The 19,395-nt window shown below is 64.9% G+C and overlaps 3 protein-coding genes across 6 annotated transcripts; 1 reads left to right on the top strand and 2 right to left on the bottom strand.

Moving 5' to 3' along the window:
* Window positions 1-473: 473 nt before the first annotated feature.
* On the top strand, window positions 474-11,004 carry HAP1 (huntingtin associated protein 1). 3 transcript variants are annotated; one of them, XM_085211194.1, is made up of 16 exons: window positions 497-2,047; window positions 2,891-3,079; window positions 6,756-6,832; window positions 6,927-7,043; window positions 7,122-7,222; window positions 7,328-7,436; window positions 7,520-7,598; window positions 7,688-7,818; window positions 7,902-7,976; window positions 8,062-8,202; window positions 8,275-8,339; window positions 8,496-8,654; window positions 8,764-9,065; window positions 9,163-9,381; window positions 9,744-9,846; window positions 10,211-11,004. In XM_085211194.1, the coding sequence occupies exons 1-16, from the start codon at window positions 1,747-1,749 to the stop codon at window positions 10,575-10,577; spliced, it is 2,535 nt and encodes an 844-aa protein (XP_085067320.1). In that variant the 5' UTR covers window positions 497-1,746; the 3' UTR covers window positions 10,578-11,004. The 3 variants fall into 3 exon arrangements, with proteins under 3 accessions (XP_085067321.1, XP_085067320.1, XP_010722993.2); XM_085211195.1 differs by lacking the exon at window positions 9,744-9,846 and having other exon boundaries at window positions 474-2,047; window positions 10,211-10,406; XM_010724691.4 differs by lacking the exons at window positions 497-2,047; window positions 2,891-3,079 and adding an exon at window positions 5,518-6,644 and having other exon boundaries at window positions 10,211-11,000.
* Window positions 11,005-11,100: 96 nt separating this feature from the next.
* LOC146542604 (gastrin/cholecystokinin-like peptide) lies at window positions 11,101-11,704 on the bottom strand. Of its 2 annotated transcripts, XM_085211205.1 has the most exons (3): window positions 11,635-11,704; window positions 11,324-11,518; window positions 11,101-11,246 (listed from the first exon to the last, which is right to left on the bottom strand). In XM_085211205.1, the coding sequence occupies exons 2-3, from the start codon at window positions 11,514-11,516 to the stop codon at window positions 11,122-11,124; spliced, it is 318 nt and encodes a 105-aa protein (XP_085067331.1). In that variant the 5' UTR covers window positions 11,517-11,518; window positions 11,635-11,704; the 3' UTR covers window positions 11,101-11,121. The 2 variants fall into 2 exon arrangements, with proteins under 2 accessions (XP_085067331.1, XP_085067332.1); XM_085211206.1 differs by lacking the exon at window positions 11,635-11,704 and having other exon boundaries at window positions 11,324-11,535.
* Window positions 11,705-14,510: 2,806 nt separating this feature from the next.
* On the bottom strand, window positions 14,511-15,778 carry EIF1 (eukaryotic translation initiation factor 1). Its single transcript, XM_085211204.1, has 4 exons — window positions 15,603-15,778; window positions 15,226-15,389; window positions 15,013-15,114; window positions 14,511-14,732 (listed from the first exon to the last, which is right to left on the bottom strand). Exons 1-4 carry the CDS (start codon window positions 15,631-15,633, stop codon window positions 14,688-14,690), a joined length of 342 nt encoding a protein of 113 aa, XP_085067330.1. The 5' UTR covers window positions 15,634-15,778; the 3' UTR covers window positions 14,511-14,687.
* Between the last annotated feature and the right edge of the window lie 3,617 nt (window positions 15,779-19,395).

Here is a 19,395-nt window from a genome sequence, read left to right as displayed (position 1 = left end):
GCGGCACAGATGGAGGGAGGAGACCTCACCGACAGCTGCTCCCTGAGAGCGGTGTGGAAGCGGCTCCGGGCGCCAGGCTGGCAGGGTGCTGAGAGGTGGAAACTTCCCAAAGTTACCCGCGAACTTCACGGTGCCCATCTGCTCGCGTGTCCCCGCGTCCCCCCGGCTCGGCACGGGGAGCTCAGCCGGGCGCTGTCACAGGGATGGGGTGGCTCTGCCGCCGCAGCGCTGGGAGACAGGAGATGCGATGCCCCACTCCGTCCTCGCGCTTTGTGACAGCTCTGCCGTGCGGGGGCTGAGGGACGGGACGGGGAGGTTCATGCATCTGTCTGCTGCGTCCCCCGGCGCCTGGGGCGGCTCGGGGCTGTGTCCCTGCCCTGAACTTTACGCCTGCAGAGCCCGAGCTGGGGCGGAAGGCAGAAAGGAGCGTGGAAGCGGGGCTGGCTCCAGGCCTGCCTCACCGAGCTCGGCCCCGCGGCCCGGCCAAGCCTCGTGCAGCAGGGATGCGGCCCCGCTTCCTGCTCTGTCCCGTGCCAGGATCGGAGCCGAGCAAAACAACAGCTGTCTTCCGGGAGCCGTGGGAGCCGGGCAGCAAGAAGCGCACATCCGGAGGGCTGCGGGGCCCTCCGACAGAGCTGCTGCCGTGATGGGCAATGGGGCGAAACCCTCGGCCCGGAGCGTCCCCGTGTGCCGCTCTCCGCCGGGTGCTCGCGCTGGGGTTCGGCCGGGATCCCGGGAGCGGGGGCGCTGCTGGGGCAGAGGTACCGAACCCGGCCCCGGCCCCCGCAACGCCCGCAGTCCCCGCAACGCCCCGTCCCGTCCCGCCTGTTGCCCTTTGGCGGCGGCTCCGCCGCTCCTCGCCCCATCGCGACCCTCGAGCTCCGGACGAGCGCTCAGCTCCGCCCGTGGAGCTCCTCCCGTCCCCCGCGGGATTGTCCCCTCGGGGGCTGTCGCGGCCCCGAGAGTGGCAGCAGGAGGGACCGGCGGTGCCATCCCACCCTGCGGGGACTGCCCGCAGAGATGGGGGGGGAGAGGAAGAATGAGCTCCGGCTGCGTTCTGTGGCTCCCGACGGGTGAAGCAGGAAGTGTGGGAGCGGGGCGGGGAGGACTGCTGCTGCCAGGAGACTGCAGAGGGCATTTCTGAGGGACTGAGCCATCGCCTCGGCCTCGGCCTCCTCCCCACCGCTCTGCAGCCACGCCAGGCGCTGCGTCACCCTCCGCTGCGGTGCCCGGGGAGCTCCCGCGTCCTTCTGTCCCTCCAGCCCAGATCCCGCACCCACCCCCTCTGGCCGTCTCTCCCCAGCACTGCCTCCTTGCTCCCTCACAGCCTCGAGTTTTGCCGCGGCAGTTGGGGGCACAAAAACAGGCCGGAGCCCAGCCGCCCGCACCCCGCTCAGCTCCGCATGGTGGGGGGGGGCTCCGGGTGAGCTGAGCACGGAGGAGGTGAGGAGGAAATGCGTGACAGCGGCGGGGCAGGGCGAGCGCAGAGCTGCACGTGCACCTGGAACCGGGCCAAACTCGGGCCGCGCTGCCCTCGTCCCGCCGCTGCAATGCCCGGCTTCACCGTGCCGTGCTCGACCCCTGCAGCCCCGACTCCTCCGGCGGCGATCTGCTGGGACGACACAGCCTGAGGTCAACGGGAGCGGTGCCGGTGCCGCAGCTGCAGCCCGTGCCGTCACAGCCATTCTGGTTTTATGGCCGAGCTCGTGATGGTGCTGGTTTTATGGCCGGGCTCGTGATGCATTTATGGCCGCGCTGGCACTGCCTCGGCTACTCCCGGCCCCGTACCCCGCTTCCCACTGGCACTGGGGTGGAGGATGGCAGCTGAACTTTGCCCGGCGAGGTGCGGCTCCCGAGGGCTCCCGCGAGAGCTGCGGCACCTCGGCTGCGTCCGTCCGCTGCCGGGCACCTGGATGGGGAGCGGGATCCTGCCCGGCGCCTGCGGAGCGTCCTCACTGCCCGCATGTCACCAGGGATGTGCTTTGGTGCCGAGACCCCGCGTCGCATAGCTGCCGTCGGCCCGGCGGCGTGGAGCAGCGCGTAGCAGGTACGCTGCCCCGAGATCCGCCCCGCACCGCCCGGGAGAGCGGGACCCCGCCGGGCCCGTCCTGGAGCTCCGTCTCCGCGCTCCCCGAGCACCGGCGCTGCTGCCCGAGTCCCCCCAGCCCCCAGAGCGGCAGTGCGATGGTGCCCCAGGGAGGGGTTTGGCGGGGGGGCAGTGAGGACACTCAGGGTCCCCGCACGGCTTGGGGACGGGATGCGGCCCTGGTGCCCGGCATCGCCCTGACGGCTCCTTCTCCCCAGGCTCGGCCAGAGGAGGGACCTTGCGGCTCCCAGCGCTGCTCCGGGGATCCGGGGGGGGGGGAGGCACAGCCCATGGCAGACGGGCCCCCCCCGTGACGCCAAACTGGACCCCGCCGCCCCGCAGGAACCGCCCCCCGGCCCAACCCCGCCCCACGCCGCGGGCAACCGCCGCGATGCCGCGACTATCACCGGTGGGTCGGGCCGGGGGGACGGGGAGGGGTCCGGGAAGCTCTCCGGGAAGCTCTCGGCCTCGTCCCTTCCGCGCGACCCGGCATCTCCCGCCCCGTGTCGCGGTGCCTCAGTGCCGCCGGGAGGTGGCAGCAGGGATTCTCCCCAGGAGGCGGAGGGGAGGGGGAGAAGGATGAGATGTGGGTCCCCGTGAGCCGCCCTGCGCTGGAACGCCCTCCCGGGGCACGGGCGGCTTTGGGGTGATCCGGCTGCTGGGGGCACCAACCCCGGACCCCACGGGAGCAGAGTGGGCAGGAAGCTCTCCTCCAATGCGCCCCCACGCGCCAATTTTCTGTGCCCCCATTCCGACCCCGGGTGCCCCCAGCCCCCAACTGACGCGCTGTCCTCGTATCCCCAGAGCTGTGCACCGGCGATGTCCCCGAGGTGGAGATCGTCACCCTGCTGGGCGAGCAGCTGCCCCGCTACACGCTGCGTGCCGACACCGTCTTTGGCTACGATCATGAGGACTGGCTGCGTGCACCCCCCGCCCCGCAGCCCACAGCCTCCCTGACCCCCCAGCAGATCGAGGAGACCCTGTGGTACTTTCGTGAGTGCCCGGCCCTTGCCGTGGGGCTGACCAGGGGCAGCGGGGTTTGAGAGGGGGCTGTGGGGTGTAGGATTCAGGGCGGGGTCACAGGGCAGTGCAGGAGCTAATCGCCGCTAACGGGATTGGCGGAGTGGATTTCCTTGGCCAGAACATCCCGGGCTAATTCTGCTGAGCTGAGCCGGACGTGTGCAGAGAGCCCCAACATCTCCCGGGAACCCCTGTGCAGCCCCCCCTTCCATACACTGCGCCGAGGCCCCATGGGGTGGGGACCTGGTGGGGGCACAGGAGGAGACTTTGCTCCGCTTGGACCTTGATGCATGTGTGCTGGGGGCAGGAGCAGAGCGGGGGGCTGGTGGAGGTCTGGGGCAACAGGGCTGCATCCCCCTGCCCCCCTCGCTGCCTCCTCCCATGCACGAGGGGCTGGGGGCACCCCCGGCTGTGGCATGCTTGTGCTTGTGGCCCCGTGGTGTTCCTGCCCCTCTCAGCCATCAGCCCCACCCTGCAGCCTCAGCCCCCAGCCCTGTGCGCGCAGTGTGGCTCAGCAGTGTGTCACCACTCCCACTCCATGTCACGTTTCTCAGTGCCCCATCTGTGCGTGCTGTGCCCCCACTCCCTCATCCCCTCACCCAGACCGTTAAGCTGCCATCAGAAATAGCCCCCTGTAATCTACTTGTGCAGAGATGCAGAGACCTGCATGAAGGAGCAAAGCTCTGGCGGGGATTAGGAGGAAGCAGCTCCTGCACACTGCGTCCTTGAGGTGCCCGTGGGTGGGTGCCTGCCCGCAAACTGCTGCACCCAGGCAGGAGCGAGGAGAGGGCAGAGCCAGGAGGGTGTCGTGTTTGAGACAGAACTGGAGAGGGGTCAGGATCCTGGATGCTGCAGGGAGGGTCCCACGGGTGGGAGTCCAGCGGGCAAATAAAGGCATCGTGTGCTGCTGAAGGGCAGCTCCAGCCACGACCTCATCGATTCATTGATTAGTTCAGTCCTAACAAGGACAGGCGCTGGGGGCAGGTGGTGGTGGAGGCACTGTGCGTATCAGCACTCCTGGCATCCTGATGGAGAGCAGCCCCACTGCCCCCCACCCATAGCCCCCTGCCCGTAGCGCCTGCACAGTGTGCCATACAGCTCCTCCATCATATAAGCAGAGTGTGATTCATTCAGCTCTCCCTGCCTCAGTGCTGCCTCTGCACAAATCTGTTGGTGGAGGAGCAGAGGGTGCACCTGGATGGAGCGTGTGGGGGACGGGAGCAGTGCAGCTCAAAGCTGGGGGTTTGCTGAGCGGGGCAGTGTGAGGATGGCAACTGCTGTGTGCTGCGAGGGTGACAGGGAGACAGCCCGGCCTGGGGCGGCGTGGGGCTGGCGGGTGAGAGGCAGCGGGATGCAGCTCTGGCAAAGCTGTACTGTGCTGTGAACTGGGTGTCACTGGGCTCCCAGCCCTGCACACAGCCCAGGTTCAGTTCAGGGACCTGAGAGCCCTCCCGGTCCCTCCAAATAGGGCAGAAGCTGCTGTCTGTGCACTGCCCATCGGAGGTCAACCCTACACGGCTGCTGCTCAGGGACCGGTAACCCCTCAGCGTCCCTTCTTGGCAGCTCCCATAGGGGGATGCAGACCACCCCATGTCCATGCGAGGCTGAGAGATGGGAACCAGAATCATCCCCTATGAGGAGCGCATCCCCATGGCGAGCGTGGTTCTCATCATCTGCCTGATGGGGGTTGTGGGCTACACGATGGGGCCGTGGGTGCACGATGGGGGCACAGAAAGCTGCTGCTGCCGGCCGAGCTGCGCTGTGCCGTGCCGAGCCGAGCCGGGGGGAGCGTGCAGCCCCCGACCCCGCCGCCCCCGCCCCGCTCAGGCCTCAGCACCGCCCCCGGGACGCAGCGGGCAGGTGCGCGCCGAGCGACCCCATAAATAGGGGCGGGAGCGGACGGCTCGGCACGGCTCCGCGCTGGGCACGGCACCATGGAGATCTGGAGCAGCCCCGCCGCTTACGACGAGCTGAACGGGAACGCGGAGCGCGGCGGCGGCGCGGATCCCATCGCCCGAGAGCTGGAGGAAGGTGGGGGCGGCCCGGGGGGGCGCGGGGCCGCGGCGGGGATGCGGGGCCGGGGGCTCCTTAGGAGCCGTCCCACGGCTCCCAGTCTGTGTATTTCCATTGGGGTTGGCAGTGCCCCCCCACCCGCTCATTGCCATCCGGTCCCTTTGGGGATAATTGTGATCCCAGGAGGGGTTCACGCACGGTGGCGGTGGGCAGAGGGATGGGAAAGGATCTGTGGGGCTGGGGGCAGCCCTCCCGTGGGCTGTGGGTCTCCGTGCCGTGCTGGCCCAGCCGTGGTGGTTGCTGTGTACGTGTTGGGCAGCGTATGGCTCCCAGGGCCCGCTGCTGGCTCACGCCATGAAGATGCTCATGCTCCAATTATTTCCAATTAACGGCTCAGTGGCCTGACGAAGTGCGGTTAGAGACCCCTGCGGGAAGCAGGCCCTGCTGAGGGGAGGAGGCTGGGGCTGGGGCTGTCCCCCCATCCCTGTAGATGCACCCACTGCGGTCTGGGCAGGGACACGGGTGGTGAGTGGGGGCATCGCCATGGCAATGTGCGCCATTACACAATCCCATCTGGGGCAGCGTAATGGGATTTGTGTGGCTGAGCCTCCCCCGTTAACCCACTTTGTCTGCCCGCCTGGGGGAGTGTGTGGGGTGGGGGCTGCAGGGTGAGACTGCTGGGCTGCTCTGCTGGGGAAACTGAGGCATGCGCCGCAGGGCTGTGAGCACAGTGAGCGGCTCTGGCAGCGGCTGTGGGGTGCGGGCAGTTCTGGGGCAGGCAGAGCCCAGGGCCTCGTGCTCACTGCTGGCTGCCTCTGCAAGTGGTGGGTTGGTGCTGGGGGGTGGACACCCCCTGTGTCGTCCATCTGCCCCAGAGACCCAGATATACTGGGAGGAGGTGACCCCCCAGCTCAATGTTTGTTGCTGCAGCTGCTTTTGCTCCCATTGCTGCTCACAGACGCTGCTCTCTGCAGCTATGGGAGCATTGGGTGGGCACGGGGCGCAGCACCCCAAGAAGGCAGATCTCGTTGGGCCCTGCTGTGGCTGTGGGGTTTGGATGCTGTGGGCTCTGTCTCTTTGCTTCTGAACACGGGCTGGAGCAGATCCCTATGCTCAGCCAGCGACCCCATGAGAAACTAGGGCAGGGCTGGCTTCCTGCAGTGACATCTGGGGGAGGGGGCTGGGGCAGGCTGGGGGGACGCTGCCTGCGGCTCGACTTCATGCAGTGCTGCATGGCGTTGTTTGTGCCAGTGCTTCCAGCCTGGCTTTGTGTTGGAGATATCACCTCCCTTCGGCCCCTCCTTCCCATCCGTGTGCCTTGTGTCACGACAGGGGGACGTTGGCACCTTCCCCTTCACAATGAAATGTGGGGTGATGTTGGTGTGTGCCCCACATGCCACAGGAGCATCCCTGCCTGCACTGCGCTGCTGCTGCCCGGCAAATGGAAGCAGTGCAGGGCAGCTCAGCGCAGCTGCTGCAGCCATTGCCCATCGCCGTGCACTGCAGGGGCACCGCCTGCCCATGGGTGAGCTGCAAGCTGCAGCACAAGAGGAGGGGGCAGCAGGGAAGCACGGAGCCCCTCCTGTAGCCCTGTGTGAGGGCACAGCCAGGCTCAGCTTTTGCCCTTCTCCCGCAGTCCTGTGCACTGAGCGTGCCGTGCGGATCACCAAGACGTACCACGACATCGATGCTGTCACCAACCTGCTGGATGAGGTGAGCTGGTGCACGGGGACCTGGGGCTCCGGGACGGGGACCAGAGGGGATAGTCCTGGTTGACATTTGATCCATTCCCCCCTACCTTCTGCAGAAAGAGAGAGATCTGGAGCTGGCGGCGCGCATTGGGCAGTCCCTGCTGAAGCAGAACCGCAGCCTGACAGAGCGCAATGAGCTGCTGGAGGAGCAGCTGGAGCTGGCCAAGGAGGAGGTACCACCCTCTGCCCTGTGCTGGGGGTGGGGGGCTTGCAGGGCTGTGCCCCTGAACTGAGCCCTGATGTCTCCCCAGATCGCACAGCTGCGCCATGAGGTCTCCATGAGGGACGATCTGCTCCATTTCTACACCACCAACACGGAGGAGAGTGAGCCCACCTCTGCCCCCATCACACCGTGAGTGGGCTCTATGGGGCTGCCCCATGGATGTGGGTCAGGGGGCTGGCAGGGCCTCATCCTGCCCACACAGCAGGTGCTCAGCTCCTACCTTGCTGTCCCCAGGCTGCGCCGGAATGAGTCCTCACAGTCCCTGCAGCAGTTCTTCCAGTATGATGCTCTGCAGCAGAAGCTCCGGAGCCTGGAGGAGGAGAACCAGAAGCTTCGCCTGGAGGTGAGGGCAGCGTGGGGCACCCAGTGGTGATGCTGGGGGGGAACACACTGCTCATCAAACACAGCCCCTGTCCTCTCCCCCAGGCCACCACCATTGTGACAGAGACCAGCCGGTACGAGGACCAGGAGCAGCAGCTGATGATAGACTGTGTGGAGCAGTTCTGTATGTGGGCTGAGCCGGGGGAAAGGCGAGGGGCACCTGCTGGGTGCTGGGGAGCGCCCGGGGTGGATGGTGAGGGTGCTCCCCCGCAGCTGCAGCCAGCCAGCAGGTTGCCTGTCTGTCAGAAGAGCTGGCCCGCAAGGCCGAGGACACGGCGAGGCAGCAGGAGGAGATCAGTCAGCTCCTGGCGCAGGTGGTGGAGCTGCAGCAGAAGTGCAGAACGGTGAGCATCCCTCCCTGCTCTGTGCTGGGGGGCACAGCGCACAGCACACAGCCCCCTCTGACTCCTCGCCCGCTGCTCCGCAGTACGGCACGGAGGTGGAGGAGCTCCAGCAGCACCTGGCCGCGGCCAAGGAGGTGCAGCAGCAGCTCCGGACGGAGGTGAGTGGTGGTGGGGGGGAGGGGGGCGCGGCTGCAGGTCCCACCGGTGGGGGGCTGTGCTCTGAGCAGTGCCCCCTCCCCGCAGCTGCGGGACCTGCAGGACAAATACGTGGAGTGCGGCGGGATGCTGCAGGAGGCCCAGGAGGAGGTGAAGAGCCTTCGCAGCCGCAATTTGCCCAACAGCACCGTCAGCCGCTACGGCGCCGGCAGCAGCCTCCTGCCCCTGGTGTGTGTGGGGGGTGCGGTGGGGGTGGGGGGCACAGCTCCCCTGTGTTGACGCTGCGTCCCAACCCTGCAGGAATCGTTGGCTGCTGAGATCAAGGGGACGATGAGGAAGGGGACGGAGTCCTCCTCAGACTACAGGTGGGGGCTGATGACCTGAGCTGAGGGAGGGGGGGGTGGCCCAAGAAAGGAGATGTGGTGCTTGGGGACGTGGTAGGGATGGTCTGATAGCAGTGATTCTGTGATCCTGGGCCGGGGGCTGCCCCGAGCACTCCCCCACCCGCTTCCTGTCCACAGGAGCTGTCTGCGTGTTTTCGAGACGGTGAAGGCAGTGAACCACGCGGCCAAAGCCCGGTCGAGCTCCGCGTCCCCCCAGCACACACCCGGCTCCAAGCAGACGTCGGCTGCTCCCTCCGGGGGGGGCAGCACTCCTCACCCCGGTCCAGAGGGTCCCCAGTGAGTGTGGGGGGGCTCAGGGCAGAGGGGCTGGGCTGGGCGGGGGGTCGTTGAACACCATGCAATGCACAGCGCGATGCGTTGAGCCCCTGACCCCGTGCCTCCGCAGGACTGCGGGACCGCGGGCAGCTCCCGGCCGCCAGGATCTGGAGGCGGCGGTGCAGCGGCTGTCGGTGCAGCAGCGGTGCCACTCCTCGGAGGAGCGCTCCTTCTTCGAGGCGGAGCGGGAGCACAAGCTGTGGCGGCTGCGGGATGAGGACGGCTCCAGCGGGATCCCGACGCCCGACGGCAGCGTTGTGTCCGCCGGCACCACCTGCTCGTGGGGCACTGAGCACACCGCTGCCTCTGGCTTCTCGCTGGGCTCGCTCAGCTTCCTGCCTGACAAGCTGCAGATCGTGAAGCCGCTGGAAGGTGAGGAATGCGAGGGGACGTCGTGCAGCCCCGGCAGTGCCAGAAGGGTCCTATGTTTCCAGCTGAGCCCCTCTGCACGCCTGTATCCTCCCTCCAGGCTCAGTGACGCTCCACCACTGGCAGCAACTGGCACAGCCCAACCTGGGGGGGATCCTGGTGCCGCGGCCCGGGGTGCTCACTAAGGACTTCAGGCCACTGGACATCGACCTGGAGGAGGTGTACAGCCTCACCGACCTGGAGGAGGATGAGGTGGAGGCTGCCTCCTTCCAGCTGCTGCCCACTTCCACGCCTGCCAAAGCCATGGAGCGCCCTGGGGGTGAGCGGGGGGCACAGAAATGGGGGGGACGTGGCCCCCAGTCCCTCTCTGCCCTCCTATGCTCTTTGCCCCGTGCTCCCCCTTGTGCTCTTCCCTCTCCCATCCCTTCTGCCTGTCCATTCCCACAGAGCTGCCCTGGTGCCGTGAAGGCATGTGACCAAGGAGGGTCCAGGAGCGCTCAGGGCTCTCTGTGTCTCCTCTGAGCTGTATTGGACTGAAGCACAGTCAGCACTGCTCCCTGGGTGTGGGGTTCTGCTTGTGACAGCTTCCAGCCTAACGCTGATGCCCCTATGTACCCCCACCCTGCTCTCTGCACCCTTCCCTCCATGTCCCATTAACCTGCCGTCTCCTGTCCCCTCCAGTGCTCCTCTCTGCTAACAACCTCCCCCAGACCCCGTCCACCTTCACCATCACCACCTGCCACATCCTACACCCCACCACTGAGCTCACCACGGTGATGCCCAGGTATGTGCCTCCCTCCCCGCCTGTACCACTCCCTGCTGCCTCCCCTTGTCCCTCCTGCCTGTTCTGCCTCCACCTTCGGGGGGCTTTGTGTGGGAGGAGTGGGGCATTGAGGTTAGAGCAGAGCCTGATGCCTCCCTGCTGGGGTCAGGATGGAGCAAGAAATGGGTACCTTAACTGCTGAGCACCATTGCAAAGCAGTAGTAGGGGCGGAGGGCATTGGTGTGAGCTGGAGTTCACAGCATTAGCAAAAACAAAAGCCAAACACAACCACACAAACTGCTCTGCGTGCACGATGAATGAGCTCGCAACGCTGGGCCCAGCCCTGCCAGTTCTCACTGAGCCCCGCTCTGCTCTCTCCCTGCAGTCTGCATCACTCCGTCGTGCCTTCTTGTGGGCCCTTTGAGGGGCTGAACCGCAGCCCCCAGTCTTTGCGGCCGTCCTGCCCGGCGCCGGCACACCGCTCCGCATCCCCTCTGGGTCTCGTCCGCCTCCTGCTGCTGCGCGGCATCAATGCTGTGCTGCTCCCGGCCCCGACCAGGAGGCCTCTCCCGCTTCCCCCCCAGCCCTGCGCCGCAGTGGAGGGGCAGCGGGGACCCTCATCGCGGAGCAGCATCTTCAGCGGGAACCTCGTGCAGAAGCTGCGGCGCCTGGGGCTGCACCGGGTGGTGGCCCGTGGGGAGCGGTCCTACGCGCACGGGGAGCGCCGGGAGCAGCGCGATGCGCCCACGTGAGGACACGGCAACGGCGCGCGGGACAGAACGAATCCTCCGCCCTCTTCATCTCCAGCCACGGGAGAACAGCGCTGGGCTCCATCGGCTGCTGCGCGGCGGCATCACCCGCCCTGGGACAGCGCGGAGCCCGGCAGCCGCTTATGGGGCTTTATCTCAGCGGCAGAACGCGGAGCTCTGCCGTGAGCGGCCCCTTCCCTGAGCCGCCCGACCCCCCTGCTGGCGGCACAACCGGATGGCGAGGAGCAGCGGCTGCACGTGCCGGGCTGAGCTCCCACCGCCGGGACCCGAACTGACTCTTAAAGCAAACGGCGGTTTTAAAGCTGTGTTTTCTAAACTCTTTTCTGCCCCACAAATAGATGTAGCAGCGCTGCGCGGGGCTGCCTGCAGCTGTGCCCCATCTCTATGGAATAAACGCGACCACCTGAGGCAGCTCGCTGTCTCCCCCATGCCGCACCTCCCAACGACAGCAGCAGCAGAGCTGGGAGTGCCAACGTTTTATTGCGGGACCAGAGATGCGCTGAGAGTGTCGGGGCTCCGCGCGGGGCTACGCAGCATCGGCCCCATCCTCAGCGCTCCGGCGGCCGAAGTCCATCCAGTCGGGGTAGAAGTGGTCGTGCAGGTCCTCTACCGCTCCGTTCCCCTGCACGAAGCCTTTGCGGTCGCTCAGCTCTGCGGAGGTGAAGGGAGAGGGGTCAGAGCCGCCCGGGGCCGGGGCTGGCGCGGGAGAGAGCCGGGAGCTGCGGTACCTGCGAAGACGTGGGGCAGGAAGCGGGAGATGAAGCGCTGCTGCTGCTCCTGGGACGGCGGCTCGGGCCAATCCCGCCGGGCCGGGCTGGAGGGGGGGCGGTGGGAGCCCCCCGGGGCCTTCGCTGCCGGCCGGCACAGACAGGCGGTCACCGCCGCGCTGAGGATGAGGCCGAAGAACACCTTCGTCTTCATGGCTGCGGAGGGAAGGGGAGAGAGGGGCTGCAGCCACAAACCGGAGCCGATGGGCAGCGGCGTGATCGTCCCCAGCGCCCCTCCACCCCTCCCGCCTGTTCCGCGCGCCCCTCCTCACCTCACGCTGCTGCTCCGGGGGCTCCGCGCCGCTCCCTGCGCTCCGTCGCACTTTTGAAGGCGCCCGCGCTGCGCTCCGCCCCGGGGCGGCTCCGAGCGCTGCGGTGTTCGGGGCCCGGAGATACGGGGGATGGATGCAAACTGCCGCCCACACACACGCACGCAGCCGTGCACACGCAGACACGTGCAGCCATGTATATGCACGCATACATGCGCACATGTATCTGCCCGTAGGTGCACATATCCATATTGCACATCTGTGCATCCATCCATACACACACACCCATCCAAACACACGTGCACATATGTGTACATACACACACCTCTTTACACACACATACGCACACTCCAGCTCTGCTCCGAGCTGCCCGAAGCACAGCTCTGTGCCCCACACCAGGACGTGGGGGCGGGGGTCCTTGGGGCCCCTTCCAACACAAACCACGCCGTGATGCTGGGCACAGACATGTATGTGGACCATGGATACGTGTGTATTCACTCAGTCGGACACAGAGGCAGAGATGTGGGTACACAGATAATGTATAGTGTGTACATAAGTGTGTGTCTACATAGATATGTGTGTATCTGTGCAGATGTACCTACATTGTCTGTGTGTGCTTACACACTGCAGCAGACATAGAGACACGCACAGTATTTCTGTAGAGACGGACAGAGTGCTGCATAGAATGGGGTGTTGCATGGCTCAGCTGCACAGAGTGCTGTGTCTGCCTTTGAAGGTTCACAGAAAGGCACAGCCGAACTGTACAGCCACAGAGAATGAACGTACAGCCACATGTGGCTACGAAGCAGAGCTGTATTACACACAGACACAGAGCTGTACCTCCCTTCACACCACCCCCACACTGCGGTGCTCCTGGGGCGGCTCATCCCCCCCCTGTGCTCGGAGGGACAGCGCTGGGGCTGCCGCTGTCTGACAGAGCCACGGTTCCTCTTGTATTGACCCTCATCCCGCAGTGTTTGGGAACATTTGCCTCATCCCTTCAATAGAGGATGCAGCGGTGACGTGTTGACATCTGCCCCAGCCCTGGCTGTGTTTGCAGAGGGCACCGATCCTCAGATAAGCCCCAAACAAATGGGCTTTGGATGGGCAGGAGGCAGCGTGCCCTGCTCCTCCGCTGCCCGCAGCAATCAATGGTTCCCTCTTGGGACCGATTATTACAAAGAACAAACAAATTGTTTTGTCATTTTGGGCTTTTAATGGCTCAATCTGGGCCAAATGAGCCGTGCTGTGACCGGCCCACAGCGGCTGCTCCCTGCAACCCTCACTTTGTGGGGCTGCGATGTGGGGCTGCGATGTGGGGCTGCAGTGCCACAGGCACAGGGCCGTCCTTGTGTCCTTGTGCCATCAGACCACTGCACCACAGCCATGGGAGCAGGGAGAGCACGGACACCTCACAGCCAGCAGGTAAATGTCTGGTCCTGCAGCAGGCAGCGCTCAGCTCCTCCAGCCCCGGCTGCGTGTGCAGAGGAAGCGGGGCCGTCCTCTTCACCTTCCCAGCACAGGGGCCATACAACGTCCCTCAGTGCAGGCAGGAGCTCTGAGCAGCGTTGGTGCCTTTGCTGATGGGTGGAAGGCAGTTACTGCAGCAAACTGCTTTCCGGGAGCAAGGTCTCACAGGGAAGTACAGGGCAGCAAGGTGAGCAGAGTGCATGAAAAACCAGGCTGAAAGTCAAGGCCTTCCACAGCAGCAAGTAGATGAACAGAACACGCTTTTTGAGGGCTGCCAACCCCCAGCAGCTCCCAGCGGTCCCACAGGTTGGGACGGAGTTGCCTGCAGCGCTACAGAGGGAAGTGCACGGACTTCCTGCTCACGTTGCACTTGCAGACCCACATCTCCAGGCCTGTTGCAAAACTGTCCCACTCCTGCACTTTCGGTGACCTCCAGCCGCAGCCCGGCCTGCCGCGATGCCTGGCTGTAGGAACAGAACCTCCTGCAGCAGCAGCACAGCTCCTGGCCAGCAGCAGCACTGACCCCACAAACCACTTATGGGCAAGCAGCGGCACAAGATCTGGTGCAAGGCTTAATGCAGTCCAGTCCGGCGAGGGAGTGACTCAACCTCCGCTCACGGGCTGTTTACTTCAACTTCAGCCTGGGATGAGGAAGAGCAGCACTGAAGTTGCTCTGTGTTCCCCTTCCGATGCTGGGTCACTCGACACTGTGCTGCACAGGGCTCACAGCTGCACAGCACAGCAGCTCCATGCAGCACATGGGCTTCAGCTCTCACAGTGCTGTGCCACTGCCTCCGAAACGAAGCATTTTGGCTTTCAAATGCAGTTGAATAATCCGCCAAGCCAATACTTTTCAAAACCATTTTTATTTAAATAAGACTTTAAATACATTACATAAAACATTAAAAACGAAACCAAAAATCTGTTACTTCACAGGGCATTAGGCAGCAGTTGCTAGTAACACGTAAGCTCTGCAGCTCTATTTACAACGATACTTGTTACATTAGTCCAAAATTGATCCCTTGTCAGAAGTTTAACCCAGGGCGATGGTTCCTTCAGGTACAGCAGCCCACGCTCTTTGGGCTTGTGTGGCATCAGCACCTGCCAGGCCAGGATTGCAGACATCCAGCCTTAGGGTCACTCCTCTTGCTCAGCTTCCCCAGATCCCTCTACCACTGGAATGACACAGCCTACAGAGAGGATCCTGTCTGCCCTGGCCGTGCCACAGCTCGGCACCTTGCTGCAGGGCCACCATGGTCACTGCCCATGGAAACGAGAGGGCTACCAGGGGGGCAGAGATGGGGGCAGTCTCTGGGCTCAGCGGGGAGCAGCCGGGCACTTGTGGCATTATCCAGCCTGAAGCTAAAGGCCCAAATTACCTCTGTTAAATGAGGGACAGCAAGACGAGATAGCATGGGCTCTTGTCAGTTTATTACATCACTGAATTACACCAGTCCAGACTGAACAGTGGACCCAAGAATGTTACATTACACAAACCGACTGGTTTTAAACTTATGACAAGGGACAGATGGGAATCTCATTGTAAGGAAATCTTCTTGCATAAAGCTTCAGTGGCCCACGGGCACTTAAAACCCATGGACTTTCAGCTGGTCGTCTTTGGCCAGTCCAATCTGCAAGAAAAAAATGCACTTTATAGCACCTCACACCACACAAACCTCTGTGAACATCCATACGCCATCCGCACTGCAGAACTGACAAATTCCTGCCTCGCCCCAAAGCACGGAATGAAAACAAAGACTGCAACTGCAAAATCTCACAGAATAACGTGTTACTCCAGCAAACGTTTCAGTAAGCGCAGGAGCAGTCTCCTCCCTCTGCTGCTCTTTTGCACGCAGTCAAGTTCTGCCCCCTATTGCAGCACTCACTCTCAGATCAGCAATTAAGCCCTACCTCGACGAGGAACTGGCAGATGTTCTTGCGCTGGTCGCCCTGCAGCTGAATCACTTCTCCATACTCAGGGTGCTCGATCACAGTACCATTGCAGGCAAATTTCTGGGGAAAGAAGAAGGCTCCTTGAGGATGACAAAACCTGTGACTGCTACCCCGGCCCCACAGCCCCCCGTGTCCCACCGCCCCCCGGCCCCACACAGCCTCACAGTCCACCTTCTTGAACGCCTTCACCAGTTTCTTTTTATCGTAATCATCCGCGATGCCCTGGACAGTGGTGAGGGTCTTCCTGCCGTTCCGCTGCTGGATCCTTATATGGATGTAGTCCTCAGTGCCGGCAGGAAGCAGGTCATCACCCTTACTTGCATCAGCAAAGGGGTCTGCGGAGAGAGCGCGTCAGCGCCGGCCCCGCCCCGCCGCGCTCCCATTGGCCCTCCCGCCCGCCCGTCAGACTCCGGCCCCGCCCTCTCCCCGCCCCCGCCCCCCGCGGCTGACGCAACGCGGCCCCGGAGCGCAGCTGCGCCACGGGGCGGAGCCGCCGCAGGGAGGGGCCGCCGGGCCCGGCCCGGCCCAGCGCCGCACAAAGGCCTCACCGAAGGGTTGGAGGTTCTGGATAGCGGACATACGATACGCTTCCCTTCCCTCGGCGAGGCGGCGGCGGCGGGCGGCGGCGGAGGCGGCGACGCGGCGGGTGGCGGCGGCGGCGCGAGCGGCTGAGACGGAGGATGCTCTCGCGGCGGCGGCTGCGGACGCTGTCACGGGGGCGGGACCGGCGCCGCCCGCTTATATACCACCTCCGCGTGACGTCAGCACGCACGGGAAACGAGCGCGGCGATTGGCCGCTCCGCGGGGGCGTCACGACGTACGGCCGAACGCGGCCACGCCCCGGCTGGCGCGATGGGAGCCGTACGCACGCGCAACTGGAAGCCGCGCGGGGTTGGGGGGGGCAGCGGCACGCGGTGCGGCGCAGGCGCGGTGCGGCGGCGCCTCGCGGGCCTCGGGCAGCGCCTGGCCGGGCGATCGCGCCGTGCCGCGGCCGCGCTGCTCCCGGCGGCCCGCACGGCTCTGCTCGGCTCGGCGCTGTCCTGGCGTGTGCGGGGCCCTCCCGCTGCGGGGCCTGCGGGCTCCCTCGTGCCATCCGCTCCCCGCAGTGGCGGCTTCGGGCCCCGCGATGACCGCGGTCCGCCCGGCCCTCCTCCCCGCCCCGTCAACGTCGGGGTTCGGTGCCGCGGAGCCCCCCGGGCCGTTCGCCCCGCGCCGTGGCGGTTGGGCGGCTCTGTGAGGTCCCGGCCCGGGGGCGGCGGCCCGCAGCGACGGCGGAGCAGCCCCGGTGAGCCCGGCCGCCCCGCGGGCGGCGATGGGCCGGACGTCCCTCAAAGCAGACGCGCTCAGCGCAGCTTCCAGGGCTCCCGCCGTGCGGCCCCGGCTCTGCGCTGTGCGAGCGGTGCGATCGGCTGCTGACCGCCGCGAGCCGCGGCCCGTCACGAAGCATCGCACCCAGCCCGCGGTGTGCTGAGGCGCTCGACGTGTGGGTGCGGAGGGCGGGAGATCCCCGGTGAGGATGGGGCAGAAGCCGTGCGGGCCGTGCGGGGTTGAACGCCTCTGGGCCCGATGGGGCCGGAGCCGCACGGCGCTGTGCCGCTCAGCCAGCGCTCCTCTGCGGCCGTCCGCGCCCCGCCGTGGTGCCGTGGGTTTCCGAGGGACGGTCGGCACCGCGCCGTGCTGCCCTCTGCGGCCCTGGCAGCCGTCGCGCGGTGGGGACGCTTCGTTCCTGGGGTTTTGATTGAGATGCTCCATTCACTGCCTTGCGCCGAGTAGAAGGGATCATTTGCTTGGCTGTACTTCAGCGTCTCTCTGGTGCTTCTAAAGCATCTGTCACTTTTCCATGTCGTTATGTGCTGGAGCACTGGCTAAAATTGTCATTAAAATGTGAATTTGCTCCACAGCCGCCGTGACCCAGCAGATAGCACTTCTCTCCCCTCCGTTTTTGCTCAACTTCCCCTCTCCCGGATCAGGAATCATCTCCCGCAGCCACGTACTGCCCCGTCCGGACAGCAGAGGAGGAATCACGATGTCAGCGCAACTCGACGGGCAGAGCGCTGCCAACGGATGTTTTTACCTCCAGGGCTCCATCAGAGCAGGGAGCTGCGGGCCCCGCGCTGCCCGCGAGGTGGCAATGCTGCTCCGTCCGCCTGCACGGCGGTTTTGCAGTGGCTGCGACATTCCTAGAAACCAGCTTTTCTCCTCCAACATCCTTCCTGCAGCCTCCGTGTGATTGCACGGAGCTGGATTCAGGATGAGCTGCATTTCTGGTGTACGCTATTTGATCCCATCAGTCAGCAAAGCAGCACCAGCGATAAATGTGCTCCTGGATCGCGCCGCAGCACAGCGGCGGTGAGCACAGCGCTATGGGGCAAAGGTCGTGCAGGGAATCCCGAAGGTCACCATCCCTTCTGCACGTGGGCATTCCTGGGAATGTCCATCCCAAAGGTGGCAAACCCTGGAAAAACACGGAGCGATTGTGCTGATCTCTGCCCGACCGAGGTCAGGGCGTGCAGTGAAACACATCTGTCTGCTGGGTGCTGCTGGGATGGAGGCACCGTAACTGGGCCGTGTGAAGGGGAGCTCCTGACGCTCTGTCCCCACACAATGCGTCCCGGTGCCATCCTGCCATGTGCTGCTGAAAGCAGCTGTGGGCACCTTCAGCTCCTGCCTCCCCCAGTGACCCTCTGCAGCGCTTTGCTGTGCTGCTCCTACGGTGTCCCGCAGGGTGCGCTCAGCCCGCTGCATGGAGCTGAGGCCCTGCCCTGCCCAGGCTGCAGCCTTCCTCCCGTGCTGCTCAGCCTTTGTCATCTCCGGCTGTGAAACCTCCACTCTCCGCGAGGTGCCAGGAGAGCTCTGAGCACGGAGCTGTCTGGGAACTGCTGGGCTGCAAGTAGGAACAAGCTCAGCTCTTTGCTGCCTGGCAGTCCCTGCAGCAATGGGGGCAGTGCGGCTCCTCCTCGGGCAGGGACGTGTGGGGTGGAGGGCGGGGAGCTCCTGTGGGTGGGGGTGGCAGTTCCAGACCAAGGAACTGTGCTCGTACTGTGCATGGTGCATTTGTCCTCTTGCCTGCATTTGGGGCTGCAACATTCTGTGGATTTGCTGCGGAAAAGGAGACCAAATCTCTTTCTACCCCAGCCACGCCCTGCGTTGCTCCTTGGGGCTGTCCTGCAGCAGGATGGTTCAGACCCCTCCCGGTTCATAGCTCCACACACATTGCCCACACCACAGGATGGTGCTGAGCAGCGCTGTGCTGGGAGCCCTCATCTAGGCACTCAGCAGCGGCCAGGAGCAGCAGAGCAGCCCAAACTCACAGCAGGGAGCGGCAATTGGGATGGAGAGATGGGGAGATCCCCCCAACGCACCCCATGTTGTCCCTGCCTGCCTTGTGCAGCTCCTCTATGGAGCAGAGCTGCTGCTCTGGGACACGGTGATCCCTCTGCACGAACCGCCTCTGGGGATGCCCCCTCCTCACTCAGTGATGGGGATCGAGGCCAAAGGGTCTTCTGCTGTGGGGGGCTGAGATACAGCATTTAGGCAGTTCAGGGAGCAGGGCAGGGGGCCGGGCGCGTTCTCATGCTGTCTCCTGACAGAGGCACAGGGCTGACTCAAAGCCATTGCAGCACACCAGGGACTGCTGTGCTCAGCAGCTCTCGGCCCCATTCCCACATGTCAGCAAAGGCGCTGCTGCCAGATGTGCCCGCTGTCCTGCTGCTCACACATCGGGGTCACACTATGGCTGAAGGACGATAAAGAGGTGCTGTGAGAAGGGGCTGAGCTGCCAGGGTTGCTCACAGCTAGATCCCAGTGGGGTGCAGCAGGGCTGGGGCTGAGGCAGAGGAGCACAATGGGACACGGGGGGCAGCGGGGTCGTAGCACATCTCCTGGGGAGCACAGAGACAACGGGAGCACACTGCTTCCCACTGCGTGCCAGGGAGAGGTCATGGGGAGATCTGAGCTGGGCCCAGCCCTGGGCAGCTCTCAGCCCTGGGAGATTGGTGCCATTCAACAGCTGGGTCTGGGCCCTGTCCTGAGCGCCCGCTCACGGGGTACTTCCAATGCTCTGGCAGGACAGTGAGGCCCTTGGTGTGGGTGCCCCCGTGTTCAGCCCCGTTCTGCTGAGCACAGTGGGGCCCGAGGCAGAGCCCCTGTCAGGCAGGAGCTGCCCTGCAGCCAGCACAGCGCTGTGCCCCGCGCCGTCACAGAATGGCTTGGATCGGAAGGGACCTCAAAGATCATGCAGTAAAATGGGAGCGAGGTGCCGGAGTGCTGAGCGGGGGGGGGGGGACCGGGGCTGCTGGGGGTGTGTGCAGCAGCAATGGCAGCAGCGGAGGTGGCAGAGCC

The sequence above is a fragment of the Meleagris gallopavo genome, chromosome 29 (genome assembly GCF_905368555.1).
Source record: "Meleagris gallopavo chromosome 29, MGAL_WU_HG_1.1, whole genome shotgun sequence".
Lineage (NCBI taxonomy): Eukaryota > Metazoa > Chordata > Aves > Galliformes > Phasianidae > Meleagris > Meleagris gallopavo.
Note: the sequence above shows the minus strand (reverse complement) of the source record. Positions and strands in the feature narration are given on the sequence as shown.

Excerpts from the sequence above, each read along its gene's own strand:
- HAP1 (XM_085211194.1), top strand. The coding sequence starts at position 1,747 with ATGGCCGCGCTGGCACTGCCTCGGCTACTCCCGGCCCCGTACCCCGCT. Across the intron at positions 7,819-7,901 it reads TGCAGCAGAAGTGCAGAACG|TACGGCACGGAGGTGGAGGA; the intron begins GTGAGCATCCCT and ends GCTGCTCCGCAG. Across the intron at positions 8,655-8,763 it reads CCCGGTCCAGAGGGTCCCCA|GACTGCGGGACCGCGGGCAG; the intron begins GTGAGTGTGGGG and ends GTGCCTCCGCAG.
- LOC146542604 (XM_085211205.1), bottom strand. The coding sequence starts at position 11,516 with ATGAAGACGAAGGTGTTCTTCGGCCTCATCCTCAGCGCGGCGGTGACC. Across the intron at positions 11,247-11,323 it reads CCTGCCCCACGTCTTCGCAG|AGCTGAGCGACCGCAAAGGC; the intron begins GTACCGCAGCTC and ends TCACCTCCGCAG.
- EIF1 (XM_085211204.1), bottom strand. The coding sequence starts at position 15,633 with ATGTCCGCTATCCAGAACCTCCAACCCTTCG. Across the intron at positions 15,115-15,225 it reads TGGTGAAGGCGTTCAAGAAG|AAATTTGCCTGCAATGGTAC; the intron begins GTGGACTGTGAG and ends TTCTTTCCCCAG. Across the intron at positions 14,733-15,012 it reads TCTGCCAGTTCCTCGTCGAG|ATTGGACTGGCCAAAGACGA; the intron begins GTAGGGCTTAAT and ends TTTTTCTTGCAG.